This window comes from Agelaius phoeniceus, chromosome 1, assembly GCF_051311805.1.
Source record: "Agelaius phoeniceus isolate bAgePho1 chromosome 1, bAgePho1.hap1, whole genome shotgun sequence".
NCBI classification, from domain to species: Eukaryota; Metazoa; Chordata; class Aves; order Passeriformes; family Icteridae; genus Agelaius; species Agelaius phoeniceus.
Genome location: NC_135265.1, coordinates 116,357,691 through 116,375,608, shown reverse-complemented (window position 1 = coordinate 116,375,608; position 17,918 = coordinate 116,357,691). Strand labels below are relative to the sequence as shown.

The window sequence follows — 17,918 nt, the reverse complement described above, 5'->3', positions numbered from 1 at the left end:
GTTCTTTTGGGGGGGAGGGGATGGGAAGGGGATTTCTGTTGTGCCTAAAGGGCAGTCATACTTTCTCTGTACCATTCCATTGCCTTGTCTTCACCTTCTGAGTTTTGGGTTTTTTTTGTTTACTTTAGACAAGAGTGATGATGTTAGAAGGAGAGACAGGTCCATAGGAAATCCTTCTCCTAGACTATGAAGAATGTTAAGATTTACAGTAAGGCTTCAGCTTGTTCTCCAGAACAAGTATAAGCCACTCAAAGACCATAAAGGACTGTTATGAAAAACTGATTTGTCACCCTATTGTATGTTCACTAATGGATGTGTAAAATACCACCACCTGCCATTAACTAAATGTAATATTCTGTCACCCTCTAGTGGTGGGTGTGCACCACCATTCTCCAGCTAGTTGTCATGGAAGATGTCCTCACCTCATGTCTAGAAGAAGACTTTTTAGCATTTAGGATTTACTAGGCCCCAGTGTTTGGTGGCCTGTGTGTATGGATTTGTAATTTTGGTCTCCACTACAGATATCTGAATTTTGTCCTAGAACTTCATCCTATAAATTAGTGATGGAAATTGTCTGGTTTGGTTTGGAACAGATTAATTAGAGGTTTGGGAGAGCTTTTTAAGTTGTGTGCTGTTTTCCTTGGATAAGTCAAGAGAATATTGGCTGAAATCCAACCTGCAAAGCAGGGAATGTAACTGCATTTGAAGCCCTTATTGGAAAGTTAAATCCATTCTTTCTTAATTCCAATTTTTACCCATAATAAAATTCCTTGTCTAAAGCTGTCTGATACTGCACTGGACCAGTGCAAGGCCCATTCTAGTCTGTGAGAACAGCAATTGAGCCCAAAGTCATAGTGTGACCTGTGTCATACATGCTTCTTGTTATATTTCACAGCAGAGAGTGATATCACAAAGCTGAAATACTTGATATCACCTATTTTATTAGGTCCAGCAATACTTACAAAATATGTGGTTTTGACCTATCTGCAGAAAAAAGCTGAAAGTGCAGTATGCTAAAGAATGGCATTTAATGGGTTCATTTATCAAGATTCCAGTAACTGATAATATTGATGTGTTTTCCACTGATATTGGACAATTTGGTTTCAGATCACATATGACTTAAAGCATCCTAAGTTATAGCAAAATACTTGCTCTTAAACTGAAGTGTTGTGCTTTGTACTGGATCAAGAGGTGGTGAAACATATAGAAAGCTGATTCATAGCTTGAGACAACTGAAACTGTCCCTTTTGATCACTTTGCAGAGCTCTTCTCAGAGGTGTTATAAGTGTTATTCATCTCTGACCAAAGACTCTGCAATTCCTCTTAACACAATTCAGCATTTAAAGTATCAAATTATACTATCTATATGTCTGTAATTTTATCAGTGTGGGCCATGCATCCACCACTTATGTGTGAACTCAGAATTGCCCAATAATTGGCTTGGGTTCCCTATTTCTTTGTTAAAGGTGTGTATGGCAGCATCTTTGTAGTTACAAATGAAATAGAAGTGTGTATCAGTATGTCAGCAAAGGCTTTTTGCAGCACTCATCTCTCCAGGAGGATTAGTTTAGCCAATTTGCCCTTAGACACTTCAGGAGCAATTATCCCTGCTTGGACCACAGAGAGCCTGTCAGCTGCATCATGGAAAGACAAACTGTTTCCATGAGAGGACTGTGCTCTCAGGAAAACTTCCAAGTGTCTCAAGAAAGAACACAGCCTGCATCTCCTGTAATGTGTAATAAGCATGGGACACCCAAGAGGAGTCTCCTGACCATGCTGCTAATTAACAAACCTTCTGAATTTCTGAAATTTCAGTAAACCTGCCCATCATTGCTTCTACACTCAGGAGTGTTCTAAAAATACAACTGGGAAGAGGGGGGGAAAATTCTTCCCATGTTTTCATGAACATTAATTCAATGTTTAAAAAATAATATCCAAATAATGGCAGATTTTTCAGCTACTTTCAGGCTTTTATGTCTGCATCTGAATCCTGCAAACAGGAACATAATATATATTGCACACGTGTACACCCACATGCGAGCAGAGCTAGGCTGATCCACAGAGACAGAGATTTGCATTAATTTTTTTCATATTCATTTAATTTTCCTTAATTTACTAGAGAAAACAAGGGTTTTTTTGCTAATGGAACTGCAGTTACACATAGGGAGAAGGAAGTTATCATTCTCATCTTCATCATTGCATATAATGAAGCAATTTCAGTAGCGCTCATGTCAACAGATTGTTGGTGATGGTGCATCCTTCAGAAGGAATACAAATAGACTTCACTGACCCTGGAGTGCTGAGAGTAACATGAAACTTACTCTGACTTGTAAACTGAGCAAACATGACATGGAGATCACAGAATAAGGGCTTGTATTCCTCTTTAAGCCTTGTTTTGACAAAGTGACTTTCTCCAGAGGGACATTTCTGCCATTTTTTTCCCAGCATGTTTCACCTTTCACTGACTATTAATCCCAGTATGACTTAACTTCAAATTATGTTTGCCACCTATAAGCATATGTGAGTTAATTCTTACATTTTTTCTAATTTATTTGAGCACACAGTTAGCATTATCTAGGAAAATAAATGTATGAAAACAATTGAGTAAATTGAGTTTAACCAAATGTAGCAAGTTATAAATATTAGAACAAAAAGTGTTATTAAAATTCATATTCATTCATGGGGAAGTTTTATTACTAGCAACTTTAAGAAATCAGGACAGACCATAATATTTCTGAAGATTGCAGTTTCTCATATTCTATGTAGTATTCTTCTAGCTTTAGACTAAAGATAGCTTCCCTATATCTGGTGCAGGCTAACATTTATATAGCTATAAGTTTTAAACAGAATTTTTGGATTAATAAAGCATGTTTTGCTAAAAGAGAAATTATTCAGAGTATTTCTATTTCTTTTAATGCATGGCCTATGTAATATGTTTGATGGCATGGATAGCACTCCAACCAAAAATATTTCAAAATAAAGGCATTAGCACAGCAGCTAGTGTATTTTTTCCATGCAGCAGAACAGCTGAGGATGGGATTTAGCATCTTCATCATGTCAACTAACTGATAAATAACTATTAGCAATATCAATGTATATGGTAAAAGACCTTGAAAATCTTGTCCATGGTTTGCAGATGGAAAAACAAGGCATGTCAAAAATCACTACAGAGTTTTTCTGTAACCCACCCTCCTAATTCTCCTTTCAACTAGGCCATGGAATCTGAGGACAATAATAGTGGCTGTTTATGTGAAAAAATGTGTCAGGCTTGGTTGCCTTGGTTGTGTAAGATATTAGATCAGTGATGGCAGTTCCAAGTTTGGATAAAGAAAATGCCAGGCTAGACCAGGAAATGAAGGACCTAAATTACTTTTTTTTGTGTTTTTTACAATATTGAAGGCAAAAGTGCAAGGTGAAAAGGGATTAATTATTTTTCTAGAGCAATAACCAAACTCCATTTCAAGGAAAATTTGATGGTCCAGATAAATGTTTGCCTATGATTTGCACTTAGACTTCAGGGTGGGTAGAACAGCCATATTTGGTAACTTCTAAGCAATTTCTGATTTTTGTTTTCTCCAACAGAGCTACAGTGAACCTGTTGATGTTAAAGCCTCCCCACAACCTCAGATGATGAATTCAAAGCAGTCAGTGTTTCATGGGCCTGCCCAGGCTCACTCTGCACTGTACCTCAGTTCCCACTACCACCAACAACCAGGAATGAATCCTCACATCACCGCCATGCATGCCAATATCCCCAGGAACATAGCGCCCAAGCCCAACAACCAAATGCCAGTGACTGTTTCCATAGCAAACATGGCTGTGTCCCCTCCTCCACCGCTTCAGATCAGCCCCCCTCTGCACCAGCATCTCAACATCCAGCAGCACCAGCCGATCCCAATGCAGCAGTCCATTGGAAACCAGCTACCAATGCAGGTCCAGTCTGCTTTACACTCACCTACAATGCAGCAAGTAAGCTGGGGCTTTTCCGTTCTCTCGGGAATTGTTTTATTTTTGGGGAGGGTGTGGGGAGGGGAGTCATCCAGAAGTTGGCATAATGAGAGATATTTAGATTAGCTTTAATTTTGCAGGTTCCAAAACCAAGGTAGTATAGGCTTAGTCTTCCAAGGGCAAGAACAAATGAACGAGTTTAACTAGAGGATGGAAAACTGCAGTAGAAGTGTTTGTGCTAGCGACAATGTCCATCGCTGTCCATACATCCATCTGCAAGTCTGTGGCTACCCTGAAATAGTGAAATGCAAAGCCTTCAGGAGTCACACTTTGCAAACAAAAGGCAGGCATGTCTAGAAAAAATATAATTGTAGCTTATGCTGTCATCCTTGTGCTGACTGTGATGTGGAACTGTCAGGGGAAACGTAAAGCAGCCCAGGTCGGGCTGAACGTACTAGATTAAGTGAACATGAGTGTGTTACATTACTCCACATTCACAACTTCATTTTGATGAATAAATATTCCTTCTTTTTACTGTAAAGAAATGGGCTGTGTTCACCATCCCAATATGGGGCTTTTTTGTTTGGTTTTTTTTTCCCTACTCTGAATGTTTTAGATAGTTGATTCTCAATACATTTCCTATGAATTCTGATTTAATGCAGACCATCCATGGTATTGTGCCTTCCAGGCTTACAGAGGAATATAAAGAGAGCAGATAAACTGTTGATTGCATGAGAGAAAATTTCCTTTTGTATTGTATGAGATCTGACTATCAATAATAATATCTTGCTTTGCAAAGTGGCATTAAAATGAAAATTTTTTTGAATGGAAGTGCAAGAATCTACAAAATTTGTATACACAAAACTTGTCAGTACCGGCTGATAATACATAGTCATGAACTTGCTCCATGTTTTATATTTCTCTAAAAATTCACCTTTGCTAACAAGGCATTTGCATTTGCTTTCCAAACCAGAAACATTTCATCTCAAGATTGGTCTTTAGAATTGAGAATACTTGAACACAAACCATAACTTCTTGCCAGGAGAACAATTTAACAGGGGAAGAAATTTTCCAAAGCAGAAAAAAACCCCAAAAGTGTTGAAAGCAATTTGGACTGATAAACTTAGTTGTTCAGGAGATATGCTCAGGATGATTTGGATTTATTCAGAGACTTTGATCTTAGTCTCAGGAGTGATTTGGAGTAATCAGAAAGGAAAAGTCATGAAGTGTTCACAACTTTTTCCTAGTTCAATTGTCAAATTGACAAATTTCCTAGGTCAATTTGTCACTATCAGAGAAAATAGACTCAACAGACTTATGACCACGCGTATGTGGAGTCATCTATTCATGGAGGTTTCCTGCAGTTAGTGTGAGTGTTCCAGGAGAGCCACGCTCAAGTCTCAGAGAACCTCAGGAGCTGACCCCAAACCCGGGCAGCTGGAATCAGCTAGAGGAAGTCCTAGGCAGGTGAGCCAGGAGGGTCTGACTGGAGATCCCAAGCCCAGAGGAATCCTGGTTGAACCTGAAGTCTCAGAGCAGTGAGAGACAAAGCAATACTCTGGTTCATTTACCAAACATGAGAAATTACATCTGTGACAGCCACCTGTTGAGATCCTATAGCTATATTTCAATGAGTTTTTAGTGCACAGTGAGTCAATCTTCCAAGTTCAGATTGTTTGCCAGCTTCAGTGTCACTTGTGTATTAGTCGTCCAATGCAGAATTCCCTATGTCTTTTCCAGAATTGTTAGGCATAATTTACTGAATAGATTTGAAAATCTGTCTCTATTTAGTGAATTAAGAGTAGAGTTGGGACTAACAAAAGATATCATGCAGATGTTAGATACTTACTTATTTATACATAAACTATCATTTTTTGTATGGATAAACACTTAGGCAATACTTTAAACTCTCTACCAAAGAAAAGCTAATGTAGTATGAATCTGCTAATGTTTTATTTTGCCAAGTTGCAAGCCTTGTAGCATAAGGTGTGTGCATCCATGGTTTGGAAGTACTTTCAGTCATCTGTGAGATATATGGCACACAGTTGACTTGTTTCTAGCTTAAGAAAAAATACAGGACACTCGGTTGTAGAAAACAGGTCTCTAGAAGTCAGAATGTAGACCTTTATCATAATGAGTCTTTTTTTTTTTTTAACTAAGGAAAATTACAGTTAAATAAAAATGCTGTACTTCTGTATTCCTGTTAAACTCACAAAATTTTAGGTCAAATGCTTTTTACTAACTCATACTCCTTAGTTAGAAAGGCTGATGCTTTTAATGAAGATACTGTGGTGAGATATTTCTGTTTCACTCAGGGTACTTGTTACTTGTTGAAATGCTTCACTGCCATGCTTTGCCTACATGTCTCTTTAATCATTGTGTAATATCTACAAGCCAATTTATATTTCTTACACTCCTGCTTTTGCTTTACAGTCATGCAGCTTTTGAGCTCGAGAAAATCTGTGTCATTTCACTTTGGAATATTTGTTTGGGGTTTTTTTTAACATATAACAGCTTATAGAGTTTGTGAATTGAATTTAAATATAGCAAAATATGTATTACATTATAGGGCTAGAGGTGTACTGACAATACATGATTTGCCATGACAGAACAGAACAGAACAGAACAGAACAGAACAGAACAGAACAGTGGTATCTTGCTCAGTTTCTTAAGTATGACCCTTTTTAGTCAAGAAATGATAGAAAACACAACACCAGGATTTCATACTGTGTTAGAGCATAGAAGATAGGTTGGTCACCAGGAGGCAAATAGCAAAAAGTCAAGAGATTACAACCTAAAAGTAAGGGCCTCTCTCTGGCTCAATTGTCAAAGGACTCTGCTCTCCCTTCTGGTTGAAATAGAGCAAACACTCTGCTGATCACAGAGCTTGTTAAAGAGGAAAAGATGTAGTGGGAGAAAAATTGAGCTCTCCCAGCAGCTCAGAGTCAACAGCAGTAAGGAGAAAGAGGAAGCACCACACTGTCTGTCTGGCCTATGGTGAGGAGGGAAGGGGAGGTCTGGATGTGATGTTCAGTCCCAAACAGCACTGTGTAGAACACTCTCCTGAATAAAAAGCCAAGAAGAATGGAAGAATATTAATTCTGAGAAAGCAGAGCAATAGTTGCTTTTAAACCAACTTTTTTTCACTTCCCTCAAGTTGTTTTATTTCCTCCATGCTTAGGTATGGCCACCATAAACCTTTCCAAAGACTCCATGAAGGTAGCAAGAACAGAAACTAGTTAACATACCACTCCCTAGGGAGTGACTTGCAACAGGAGTAATTTTCCTTTTTGGAAGCCTCAGCACTATTCATACTAACTAGACTAATACAGTATAAGAAAAAAAAGGCAAATTTTGTCATGTCATACTGCAGCAAGAGAAGGCAAGAGAAGAGTAAGTCTGCCAACAGCTTCCCAGCAGAGCAGTTTTCTACTGCAGGTGTTGGCTCACCTGGCTGGGCACCTTCATTGCAGACTGTGCTGGAGGCATGTTAGAAGTAGAAATCATCAATTGTGGGTTCTCTTTTTTTTTTCTTTCTTTTTTTCTTGTTTTTTTTTTTTTCTTTTTTTTTCCTCTTTTTCTCTTTCTTTTCTTTTTTTGTCCTTTTTTTTCCCCAAACATCCCTCTTTGAAATAGTTCATGTCTCACCAGTGGGACACTCAACAGTAGCAGGCTCTGCAAATCCCTGCTCTCAACATATCCCCTGCTTGAACTCTGGCTCTGTGACATTTGGTCAGTCATTTTCTCCAGGAAAAGGAGGATAGTTTCTTATCAAAGGCCATCTTGTAGAATGTCTGAAGGACTGCCAGCTCCAAGAAAAACCACAAAGAGATCCAGATTTCAGTCCTGGCAGGCAGGAACACAGTTCTCCAAAAAACATTGTGCGTGAAATTCACAAACTCTTCTATGCAGACTTTGAGGAGGGTCTGCTAAGAAGTGCTGACCTGAGGAGAGAGTTCTGTTCCCACTGCTTCCAGGACAATGAGCTGGTCTTCATCAGCTCTACAGGGAACAGCATGTCCTTCTCCATATCCAGCACTCCTTGCCTGCACGTGTGCAGCTGCCAAATCAAGAGTGACTGCCAGCTGGGGAAGGGCAGTCTCCTTTGAGGATCCACAAAAACTACAGAACATCAAAAAAAGCAGAAGTGTTGGTAGCCAAAAGTCCTCAGTGACTGCACAATTTCTGTTATTTTTAAAATCAATTAACTCTGTGGAGTATGCAGCTGATGCAATGCATCCAAATTTGTCTGAAATGCAATATAAAATTTCAGTATTAGCATTTTGGTCATATGCCTAGTATAAGTAATTATTTTTTAACTTCTTTTAAACAATCTCTGTTTTGAGTTATCTAAATTGTAACTTCTTGGAGGTAGATTATTTTGTCATTTTTTCTCTTCTATTCCAACAGTTAATTAATAAAGTTTAAAAAGGTCATTACTGTAGACCTTTGGGATGCTTGTTTACAGTGATAATCCTTTTAAACTATAAAAAAATGACCATAATCTCTGTTCTCATACTTAGTTCAAAATTAGATCCTGATTTTTATTAACTTCTAATTCTGAAATTCATTATATTTTTCCTAAATATCATTAAGAGGAGCTGTGTTAAAGTTTTACTTTTCAAAGTCAAAATCCACTCTGACGTAGTTTTTCTTTTATCCACCTTTGACACACAGGTAGACTCACAGTAGATTTGAAGAGTGTGATTTTTCTTTCATTAAATGCTCATATGAGCATCTTATCACTGCATAATTTTTTGACTGATGCAGAGTTTTCTCTCTCCAGTCTGTTTCTTAGGTTTGACATGATGTTTAATTTTTACTCAGTTGGCCTTAGATGATCTGATTATTAACCCTTGTCATTCAAATCAGCACAATTTCTCCAAAGTTCAGGCTGAAACAGCAGCTGAAGCTGCAGCCTGTTTTCACTTGCAAGGTCATTCTTTCCTTTCTCTACTCACATGGAGATTTGTGCCTCTTTCTGAGCATACACCTCTACCCAGCCTGTTCACTGTGCTCTTTGGTGTGAAGAGTGATGAGACTGAGGATTCACCCCCTCCTTAATACACCCAGATCTTGTTAAGGAGCCCTTCAAGTAGCCCTACTGGAAGCATCACCTTCCCTGCTCAAAATCCTGCACTCAAGCATTGCATGGGATAGTGAGTCCCATGTCCAACTCTGTCCCATTTCAGTTCACAGGTAGAGGAAGCAAAACTAAATTCTTAATGTCTAGTAGCCATGGCTGCAAGTACCTATGCATAACAAAGCACCAGAAGATTAATGTATGTCACTTTTTTTTTTTTTTTAATAATAACTCATTTTAGTCTACTTTTAGGTATTTTTTTTTTCCTTTAGAAAATAAATGTATACAGCAAGATGATTGCATAGCCTGCCAAAAATAATAACCTCATTTTTTCTGGTATATATTTTATATGCAGCAAACTCAGGAACCTGCCGTATTTGTCCAGATTTCTTCTTCTTTTTTGTTAAGCTTTGTCTTCGAATGAGGTCAAGAGAAAAAAAAAAATCATTAATATCTGTCAACTTCCTTTATAACCTTAAGGAAAAATCTTTGTATGATATCACACAGGCAGATTTTCAATTTCCTTGTGTAATAAACAGATGCTTTAGGATTCGGATATAATTTAAAGGTTTAAAATATCACATTGAGATTGATGAATAAATCAGTTGTGAAGACAAAAACATTGATGCCTGTTGAAAATACCTCTCCAGACAGGCAGGAAATGAAATTAGTTCCCAGTAAAGTGTGGAGATGAGGATCACTCTTTAGTTCTGCTGCAGGCTTTTTAGGACTTGCTACAGTGGCACAACGAAACTGCTAGGGCTACAGAAATCTAATTAAAGAGCAAATGTCCCTCCTGACATCAAATTAATCTTTATCAAGTTCCCTATTTTTATTTCAATCTGGGACAAGAAAATGAAATTTAAAATTCTAGGCATGTTGCAAAACAGTTGGTGATTTTCTCTTGAGCATTACAATGCAAAAACATTCAGCATTGTTTAATTAGACCTCGAAGCACTCATTTTCTGAGCACTTTTTATTTCATCATTGTTTGTTAAGGGCTTACATAAATAATACCCAAATATTTACCACAAGCCTGATACAAGGCTGTTTCCCTCTGTTGTACAGATCTGTATTTTCAGAGTTTTTTCTCTTGATAAAAAAGCTGAAGTAATTTTTGTTTACATCTTTAACAGTACCATACTTTATCAGTCCTTCGTACTGAGTTGAGGTTGCTTAAATGATTTGGCTGTAACAAGCATGCTTTCCATCACCCACAGTGCTGGTATTCTGGTAGCCCTCAACCCCCCAGAGGGACCACTGAGACCCTTCTAGGACTGGAGCCTGGCACAGATATCCCTGCATCATGTTAGCATTTATCACCTGAGTGTGCCCTAAGAAACAGAGCCCAATCCCAGGCAGCCATAAACTAAATAGAACTTGTCAGGTACAAGATGAAAGCATTGTTATGCCTTATTTTGCAGGTAGAAGAATTAAATTTGGCTCTGCAGCCCCAACCTTAACATGAGAGTTACCAATTCAGTCCAAACACACGTGCACATGTGCTTTGCTGGAAAAGGCAATTTGGCTGTGGTCACTCAGAAAACCTGAAAAAATATGAGAATCCATCTGCACCCAGTTCCTGAATTAAAACCCAGGACCATTCTCTGACACCTACGCTATTTATTTATCCTAATTCCAGAAGAAATTGAATGGATATTGTACTGATGGTTTCTTCCTTGGATTTGGAGGAACTGTCTCCTTGCTCCATGAGTGTTGTCCAGACTTTGTGGATGCTCCCTCTCCCTGGAGGTGTTCAAGGCCAGGCTGGATGGACCTATGAGCAATCTGGTTTAGTGGAAGTTGTCCCTGCCCACCAGATCATCTTTAAGGTCCCTTCCAACCCAAACCATTCTATGATTTTAGGAGTACTTGAGTCTCTGTGCCTGCTCACTTGCATGCTTTGCTACTGGCTACTGTCCCTATATAGTGTTTTTCTTGGACATATGATAGATCAGGGGATTTGCTACCAAAGGTAAATCTAAGTGCCTGGGGGTAGGATGTGTTCTGTGGTTGGTTTCCTCTTACAGCTAAATTAAAAAGGTCTTATGGTTGGTGTTTTGTGTAAAAATGATGAAGATGGTATACAAACCCAAATTCTCAGCCTTCTAATTACACAAAACTCCAATTAAAGTCATTGGGAAATCTGCTCAATTACTGTTTCCTTTGGATCTGTTGCAGGTATGGGGGTCTCTGCAGCTCGCTGCACAGATTCAGAGCCTGGTGAAAAGGCAGTGCATGAGCGTGGGGGTTACAGTCCCCATGGCTGTAAAACCCACCATGGGAAGGCTTTATTTAGTCTCATTAACAGGGCAGTACATAAATAACATGGCAACTAGATGCAGAATTCAGCTGTGAACTTGCTCACTACTAATGGTCTGTTTCTTGGTGTCAACAGGGATAAAGTGAGGTTTCCAAGAGTGCTTAAGGTACTGAAGTGTTACTCAGGGTATTCTCCATATGGAAAAGAATAAGAAATAAAGTTGCAGTCATTTATGGCCTAGACTAAAACCCATGATCAGGATGAGTGGAGCAAGGTGGCAGTGCACATGAGAGGTGGGGCAAAACACCTGCAGGATCTCAGGGAATAGTCAGGGAAGAGAGATGAGAAGAAGGAAGCAATGTTCCATTTGAAGGAAGGCAATTTCTATGGATGAAGGGGGCCAAGTGAAAGCTGAGAATATTCATTTATCTTGACAAAAGGTAGGGTGGCTGCCTTCTTAAACCTGCAGAAAAAAACATCTGTCCACAAAATGCCTGTTGTAATGAAGGCTGTGTAAGAAAAGCAATCACACACAACGCACAAACACTGAATTAACTAAAAGATATGAGAGTTAATTCTGTCTATTCTGTATGTGATCTTTGGCTGGAAGGAGTGAGTTTCCAAACTAGGCATCTTGGTGCAAGTTCCATTTCTCATTTAGTAGCTATGTATCCAGTTTACTTCAGTGGGAATTGTATGCCCTTGCCCCAGGAAGAAGTTTGGTCTGGATTTTTTCAGTAGACATCAATTGCTTTAATACAACGTTCCCATGATTTTACCCAGTACAGCTCTTCCTACTTTACAGGAACATGATGATCTGTTTCACAGGGTGAAATAGATATGCTAGCCTTGAAATTTCAGTTGTTCTCCAGTTTTAAACACAATATTTAAACATCAGAATATATCAAAAGAGCTAAAAATGATTATGACTTTTCATATGACAGAAAACTCAGGGAGCAGGTTAGATGTCTCTTTGTAACTTCCACTTTTTTTTCTCATCTCCTTGGTTTCAAAAGCAAGTTATTCTCTGCTACTTTCGCTACATTAGTCCAACAACTGTTAAAAACCTTTGGTTGAATTTCCGTTTAGTTGAGAGAGAAGTGAAAATAAAAGAAGCGGCAGATGGTCCCTTTGTGACTGAATGAAGAAAAAGGGTTTTGAGAACAATACGTGAATAGGTGTAGTCTAATAAAACAGTCAACCACCTGCTGCCTACATCCTTCAAAAAGATTCTGTTGCATATTCTGGGAATTAGTGACTAGTGTGTATGCTTACGTTTAATCTAAATGGAAGCTCTAAGGAGCAAACAGACCTTTTTGTCCCAGTGCTGATTGAGTTGTTCTCTTGGTTCTGAATTGTTTCTGCTCTGTCTCCTTTAGTTCCATCCTGTGACTGTGTAACTGCGAGCAGAGCTTTGGCAGTGTTTCATTTCTCAAACTGAAGAAAGATTTTAAAACTTAGAAAGCACCTACACATTTTGGCCTATTTTAGGTTTTATAACCAAAATCTCACCTGGAAAAGTAGTATTCTCTACCATTGCACAGTACAGTCTGCATTTATACTTTTTTAATGCACCCAACCTGTTACTCTTTTTCCATTCTTTGTAATGTACTTGTTTTCTCCTCTAGGGATTTACTCTTCAGCCTGATTATCAGAATATCATCAATCCAACATCAACAGCTGCACAAGTTGTTACCCAAGCAATGGAGTATGTTCGTTCAGGGTGCAGAAATCCTCCAGCACAGACTGTGGACTGGAATAATGACTACTGCAGTAATGGGTAAGCAGCCAGTGAATGCCACCTTGTGTTGAGCAACATTCATGACACAAGTATATGATAGAGAATTTGGAAACAGCATTGTTTCCCGTTTCCCTACAGTGTTTCTGAAGTGTATCTGTGATGGCCCCATATTTATTCAGCAGTTAGTCTGTTGTGGGAGAGCAATTGTTCAATACATACATTTATTAGACATCGTTGTCACCTTTTCACAGTACATACAGTTTCTAGGTCTCAGAGAACCTTGCATTCCATAGAAGATCAGAACTGAAATCTTAGGGAGAAGGAGTAAGAAAGAAGTTTTAAGATCACTGTGTATCAATGAGAGGCAAATGACGTGAACTATTTTCTAGTCTGGGTCATGCAAATAGCTAGCTGGGTCATGAAAAACCACATCAGTGAGAAGCAGGGCTGATACCTGGGATACAAGATACATGGAAGAGAATGGCATGAAGAACACATGATTGTAACCAGAAACAAAACACCATACCTGTAGGAGCCCTATGTCCTCAATATAAGGTTAGTAACCCCTTCAGTCCTTCAACTTCTGGCACCCTGGTTTTTGTGGAGCCATGTTACTGTGCCACAAACTGCCTGGAAACATTTAACACTGAGCAGAAGGTATCTTTTCAGTTTTAAATTATAGATGTTGTGCCTTGTGAACATGCCCACCAGCCTGACCTCCCCTTGATTTAGCCTGAATCCCCAAGGCAATGGAAGATAAAAGCTCTTCCTTGCTCCCAAAGTGCCAAATCTAGCCCAGATAAATGAACAGAAAGCAGAACTAAAGACCAGTTTCATCCATTACATTTACTTAAACTGAAAATTTCACTTGCCTTATTGTTTTAAAGTGTTTCTGGAACTCAAATTAGAACTGAATAAAAATAATTTTCTGGCTGCTAGTTGAAAATAACACCTTTGCTACAACCTGCTGACACTAAGGCGGACTTTAGCTAGTCTGAACAGCAGCATCATTCTTTCCCATACCTATACCCATCCTATCCCATACCTATTGCCCCATGACTTGCCACTTGTTCAGCAGAACAGTTTCACTTCTGTGTTCTACCACCATGTCAAGACGTGCTGCAGGCCCTAATTGAAATCTATCCAGCCCACAGACTTTTACAACCACTTACACTGAGCTCTGAATAAACTGTCCTCTGTCAAACAAGCCACAGCCACCTGTGGATTTGATTCCTGGTCTCTTCTGGAACAAAGCAATGTGTCATTGTTCCCAGAATTGCTCTCCAGGTGTGCAGTGGGTGTAACTTCCCATCCCCAGCAGCTTTCTCTGAGCACATATGCCTGTAGATAGCCCACCCTGTGTAGAGAAGACTTTGCAAATCCATGTGAACTTAATCTTTGCTTGGCTTCTGCTGTCCCCTTGCAAATGCAGCCAATCCAGCACGTATTGGGTATATCTGTACCAGTAAATCAGATATGCCAGAGGCTCAGTAAGTGGCAGACACCCATGTTCATGCAATGAAACTCTCCTGCCTCTAGGGAAACTGCCTGCTTCTTATAGGCCACTTATGGAGCATTATTCCAAGACCTGTGCTAAATCTGGAGCTCCAAGCAGATTTTGATAGTGCTACCAGCCCACTAGTGCAGGTTACCCCAAACCAGTGCTCAAACCCATGTCCCAGTCCTGGGCAGTTTTAAAAACAGATGTGGTCTCCACGTTGCTATAAGTTACTATGACTTTTTCTTATTATTACCATGGCAATGCAGCTGTACTTCAGTGATATGCTTGGAATTAATGACATGCAGTGGGGTTGTGGGGCTGATCTTTTTTTTTTTTTTCTTGAAGAATAGAACTAAAAATTTTTCAAATATAAGAAAAAAAGTCACATTTGTTCTTTTTCTCTTTGAACAGGGGCATGCAGAGGGACAAAGCACTCTACCTTACCTGAAAATCTGAAACACCTCTCCTTTCCTTTCACTGAGGAATGCAGGGAAGTCTTTTCATCATGGATTGCTTTATGCAGTCAGGGCAGTTCTGCATTTTATTAGAAAATACAAGTTGCTAAGCACTTAGGACTATTTGAGCTTGTGGGTCACCCACTCTGGAAAAAATAGTCTCGCTTCTTTCCTTTTCTTTGTTTTTTTCCCCATTTTTTCTCTTTCTTTCTCCTTTCCACCCCTTCCCTGAGATCCTATAACGGACATTGCTTTTCTTCTTCCCTGAAGGAAACTTGGACCATTCAGATTTTATGTTGGTTTTTGCTGTGAAGTGCTGCGGTAGTAACTGCCTTAGCAACTGTAGATGTCTCGGATAAAAGTCCTGGATTTTCCATTGGTTTTTCATAATGGGTGTTTATATGAAACTACTAAAGACTTTTTAAATGGCTTGATGTAGCAGTCATAGCAAGTTTGTAAATAGCATCTATGTTACACTCTCCTAGAGTATAAAATGTGAATGTTTTTGTAGCTAATTGTAATTGAAACTGGCTCATTCCAGTTTATTGATTTCACAATAAGGGTAAAATTGGCAAACATTCATATTTTTACTTCATTTTTAAACAACTGACTGATAGTCTATATTTTCAAAGTATTTGGAGAAAAAAAGTAAAGTAGTCCCAAATTATATTAATTAAAAATATTGGCTTTGTCTCATGAAATAAATACAAAAAACTTAGGAGAAAAAACTAATGTTGATAAAGAGCAAACACATTTATTTTGTACTGCCTAAAAAATGCTTTTTTTTTTAAAGAAAATCACTTTATGTGTACTGGTTAGTAAACGTCATTTAAGTCCTTTTATGTATAAAACTGCCAAATGCTTACCTGATATTTTATTAGATGCAGAAACAGATTGGAGACAGCTAAATTATAACCTCTACATATGGCTATGTATTATTGTTTCTTCATACTGTGTCTGTATTTAATCTTTTTTATGGAACCTGTTGCGCCTATTTATGAAATAATAAATATAGGTGTTTGTAAGTAAATTTGTTAGCATTTTAAAGAGGTTTCTTTGACGCTTTAACTTTTGCTGGCACAAATTGTTCACAACTGATGATGTGAATACTTTATTTAGTTTTTACAGTGACAAATATAACAACAAACCTGCTTTAATGGCAGAAAATGAAGGTAACCAAGAACTATTTCTCTATTTCTTTGGTTGTTATGGAAAATAAAAAAAAAGGTATTTTAAGTAATTCCCTTTTTAAAACATTGTAGGAGGAAGTTGCCCAAAACTAAGACTTGAACCAACAAAACTAACTGAATAAAGCTACATAACACTGCTTCTTGAAACTTCATCATGTTTTGTTAATTTGTCAAGTGGAATAAACATATTACCAAAAGAAATATTACCAAATATGCTTCAGCCATTTTATTATATATGCAAAAGTCCTACAGAATTTTAGGGAGTATATCAGAAATAAATCCTAAAATGAAAGGTAAGTTCAACAGCCACAGGGAAAGGGATAAAAATATCCAAAAGAAGGTATTTTTGGGATCAGGGATAGTGCTTAAAATATATTTCTGGATTATTTTATCCCAGATGCCTGTCCCATTAATGGACACTACCACTGATTTGTATTTTCTGTGTGAAATAAAGGAAGCAATTCAGATAGAATACACATTTGGCAATGCCGTTGGTTTTTCTTTATAAAACAAAACAGAAACAAAGGCATGCTTGCTTCTGAATGATTTCAGGCAATGTACAATCGGAATCACTTGGCATGTAATAACTAATAAATAATGCAGATCAGATGTGATTACTCAAATAACTGTAGCTGAGAGCTCTAATTTTCCTGTCTTGAAACTGTATGAGAACTCGTGATTAAATTCAGAGTTTATTGTTTGTCTGTTTAGTACTTTAGAAATATACCAGCACTACTAATTACCCAATGTCTTCTATTTATTATATTACAGTAAACTACATTTTCCACTCATATTAATTCTAAAGAGAAAAGATAATTACTGAGAATGAGAAAAATCAACTTTGATTTCGACAGGCAGTTTTCTTTTTTCTTTTATGGAAAAGAACTGTGTTATCTTCATTTCTTATAGAGCAGGTGCGCAGTCACATAAAGTTGTTAATTTCGGTATCCAAGCAGAGTTCGAAATACAAGAAAACTTTAATGTAAATAAAAAAATACATCATGAATAAAATACTTATTCTGTATGAACCTCTGGCTAGTTGGTGTCTCTCAGTCTGTCACCGTGGGAAGCTCTGGTGTGTGTGCTGTGCAGCACTTTAGCCATCCAGTGTGGTTCTGGTACCCATCCTCTGAGTGAGGTTCTGTGTCCGGTTAGACGAAACAACTGTGCTGGAAGAGCAGCAGGTTTTGGCCGTGGATATACTGAAACCATTTTTTACCAAAAGAAAGATCCAACTTCAATCCATAGATGTCAATTCTTATGTCTGACCTCAGAAAAATAAATGGTTGCCAGCCATGGGCAGTCTGCTGTTTGGTTTTGGCTGTGAATTGACAGATATGAATTGCCAATAGATGGCTGGGATCCTTCTGGAAGCAGGTGAAATTCCAGTGGAATTGGTGAAGATGTGCCCTGTCCTTCACTGCAGCACTGTGCCTTAGGCACCACAGTAACACAGACACCCCAGTCACTGGTTGTAAGTCACCATCTGGCCTAACCATGTTAATGAGAAAGCACACAGGAGCTAAACAACCTGCACATGGAAGCTACACAATAATAACAAGAAAATATAATAAAAACATCTGTCAGAGTGATAGAAACCAAAGGAAATAGTTTGCCATTCATTGAAAATAATATACTTTAAAATTATTTTTAAAACATGGTGGACAAAATGCAAAGTTGGCAACATATACACTCTGCAAGTTGTAAATCCCATCTGCTTGCACAAGGTAAGCAGAG

At 38.3% G+C, this 17,918-nt stretch overlaps 1 protein-coding gene across 3 annotated transcripts in view; it reads left to right on the top strand.

Annotated features, from left to right (window-relative positions):
* TOX (thymocyte selection associated high mobility group box) overlaps positions 1-17,209 on the top strand; it is a 217,831-nt gene extending 200,622 nt beyond the window's left edge. For all 3 annotated transcript variants that reach the window (XM_054633558.2, XM_077185864.1, XM_054633553.2), the window contains 3 exons: positions 3,583-3,969; positions 12,923-13,074; positions 14,948-17,209. In XM_054633558.2, coding sequence (XP_054489533.1) covers positions 3,583-3,969; positions 12,923-13,074; positions 14,948-14,984 — 576 coding nt within the window. In that variant the 3' untranslated portion in view covers positions 14,985-17,209. The remainder of the gene's footprint in view (positions 1-3,582; positions 3,970-12,922; positions 13,075-14,947) is intronic.
* The last annotated feature ends 709 nt before the right edge of the window (positions 17,210-17,918 follow it).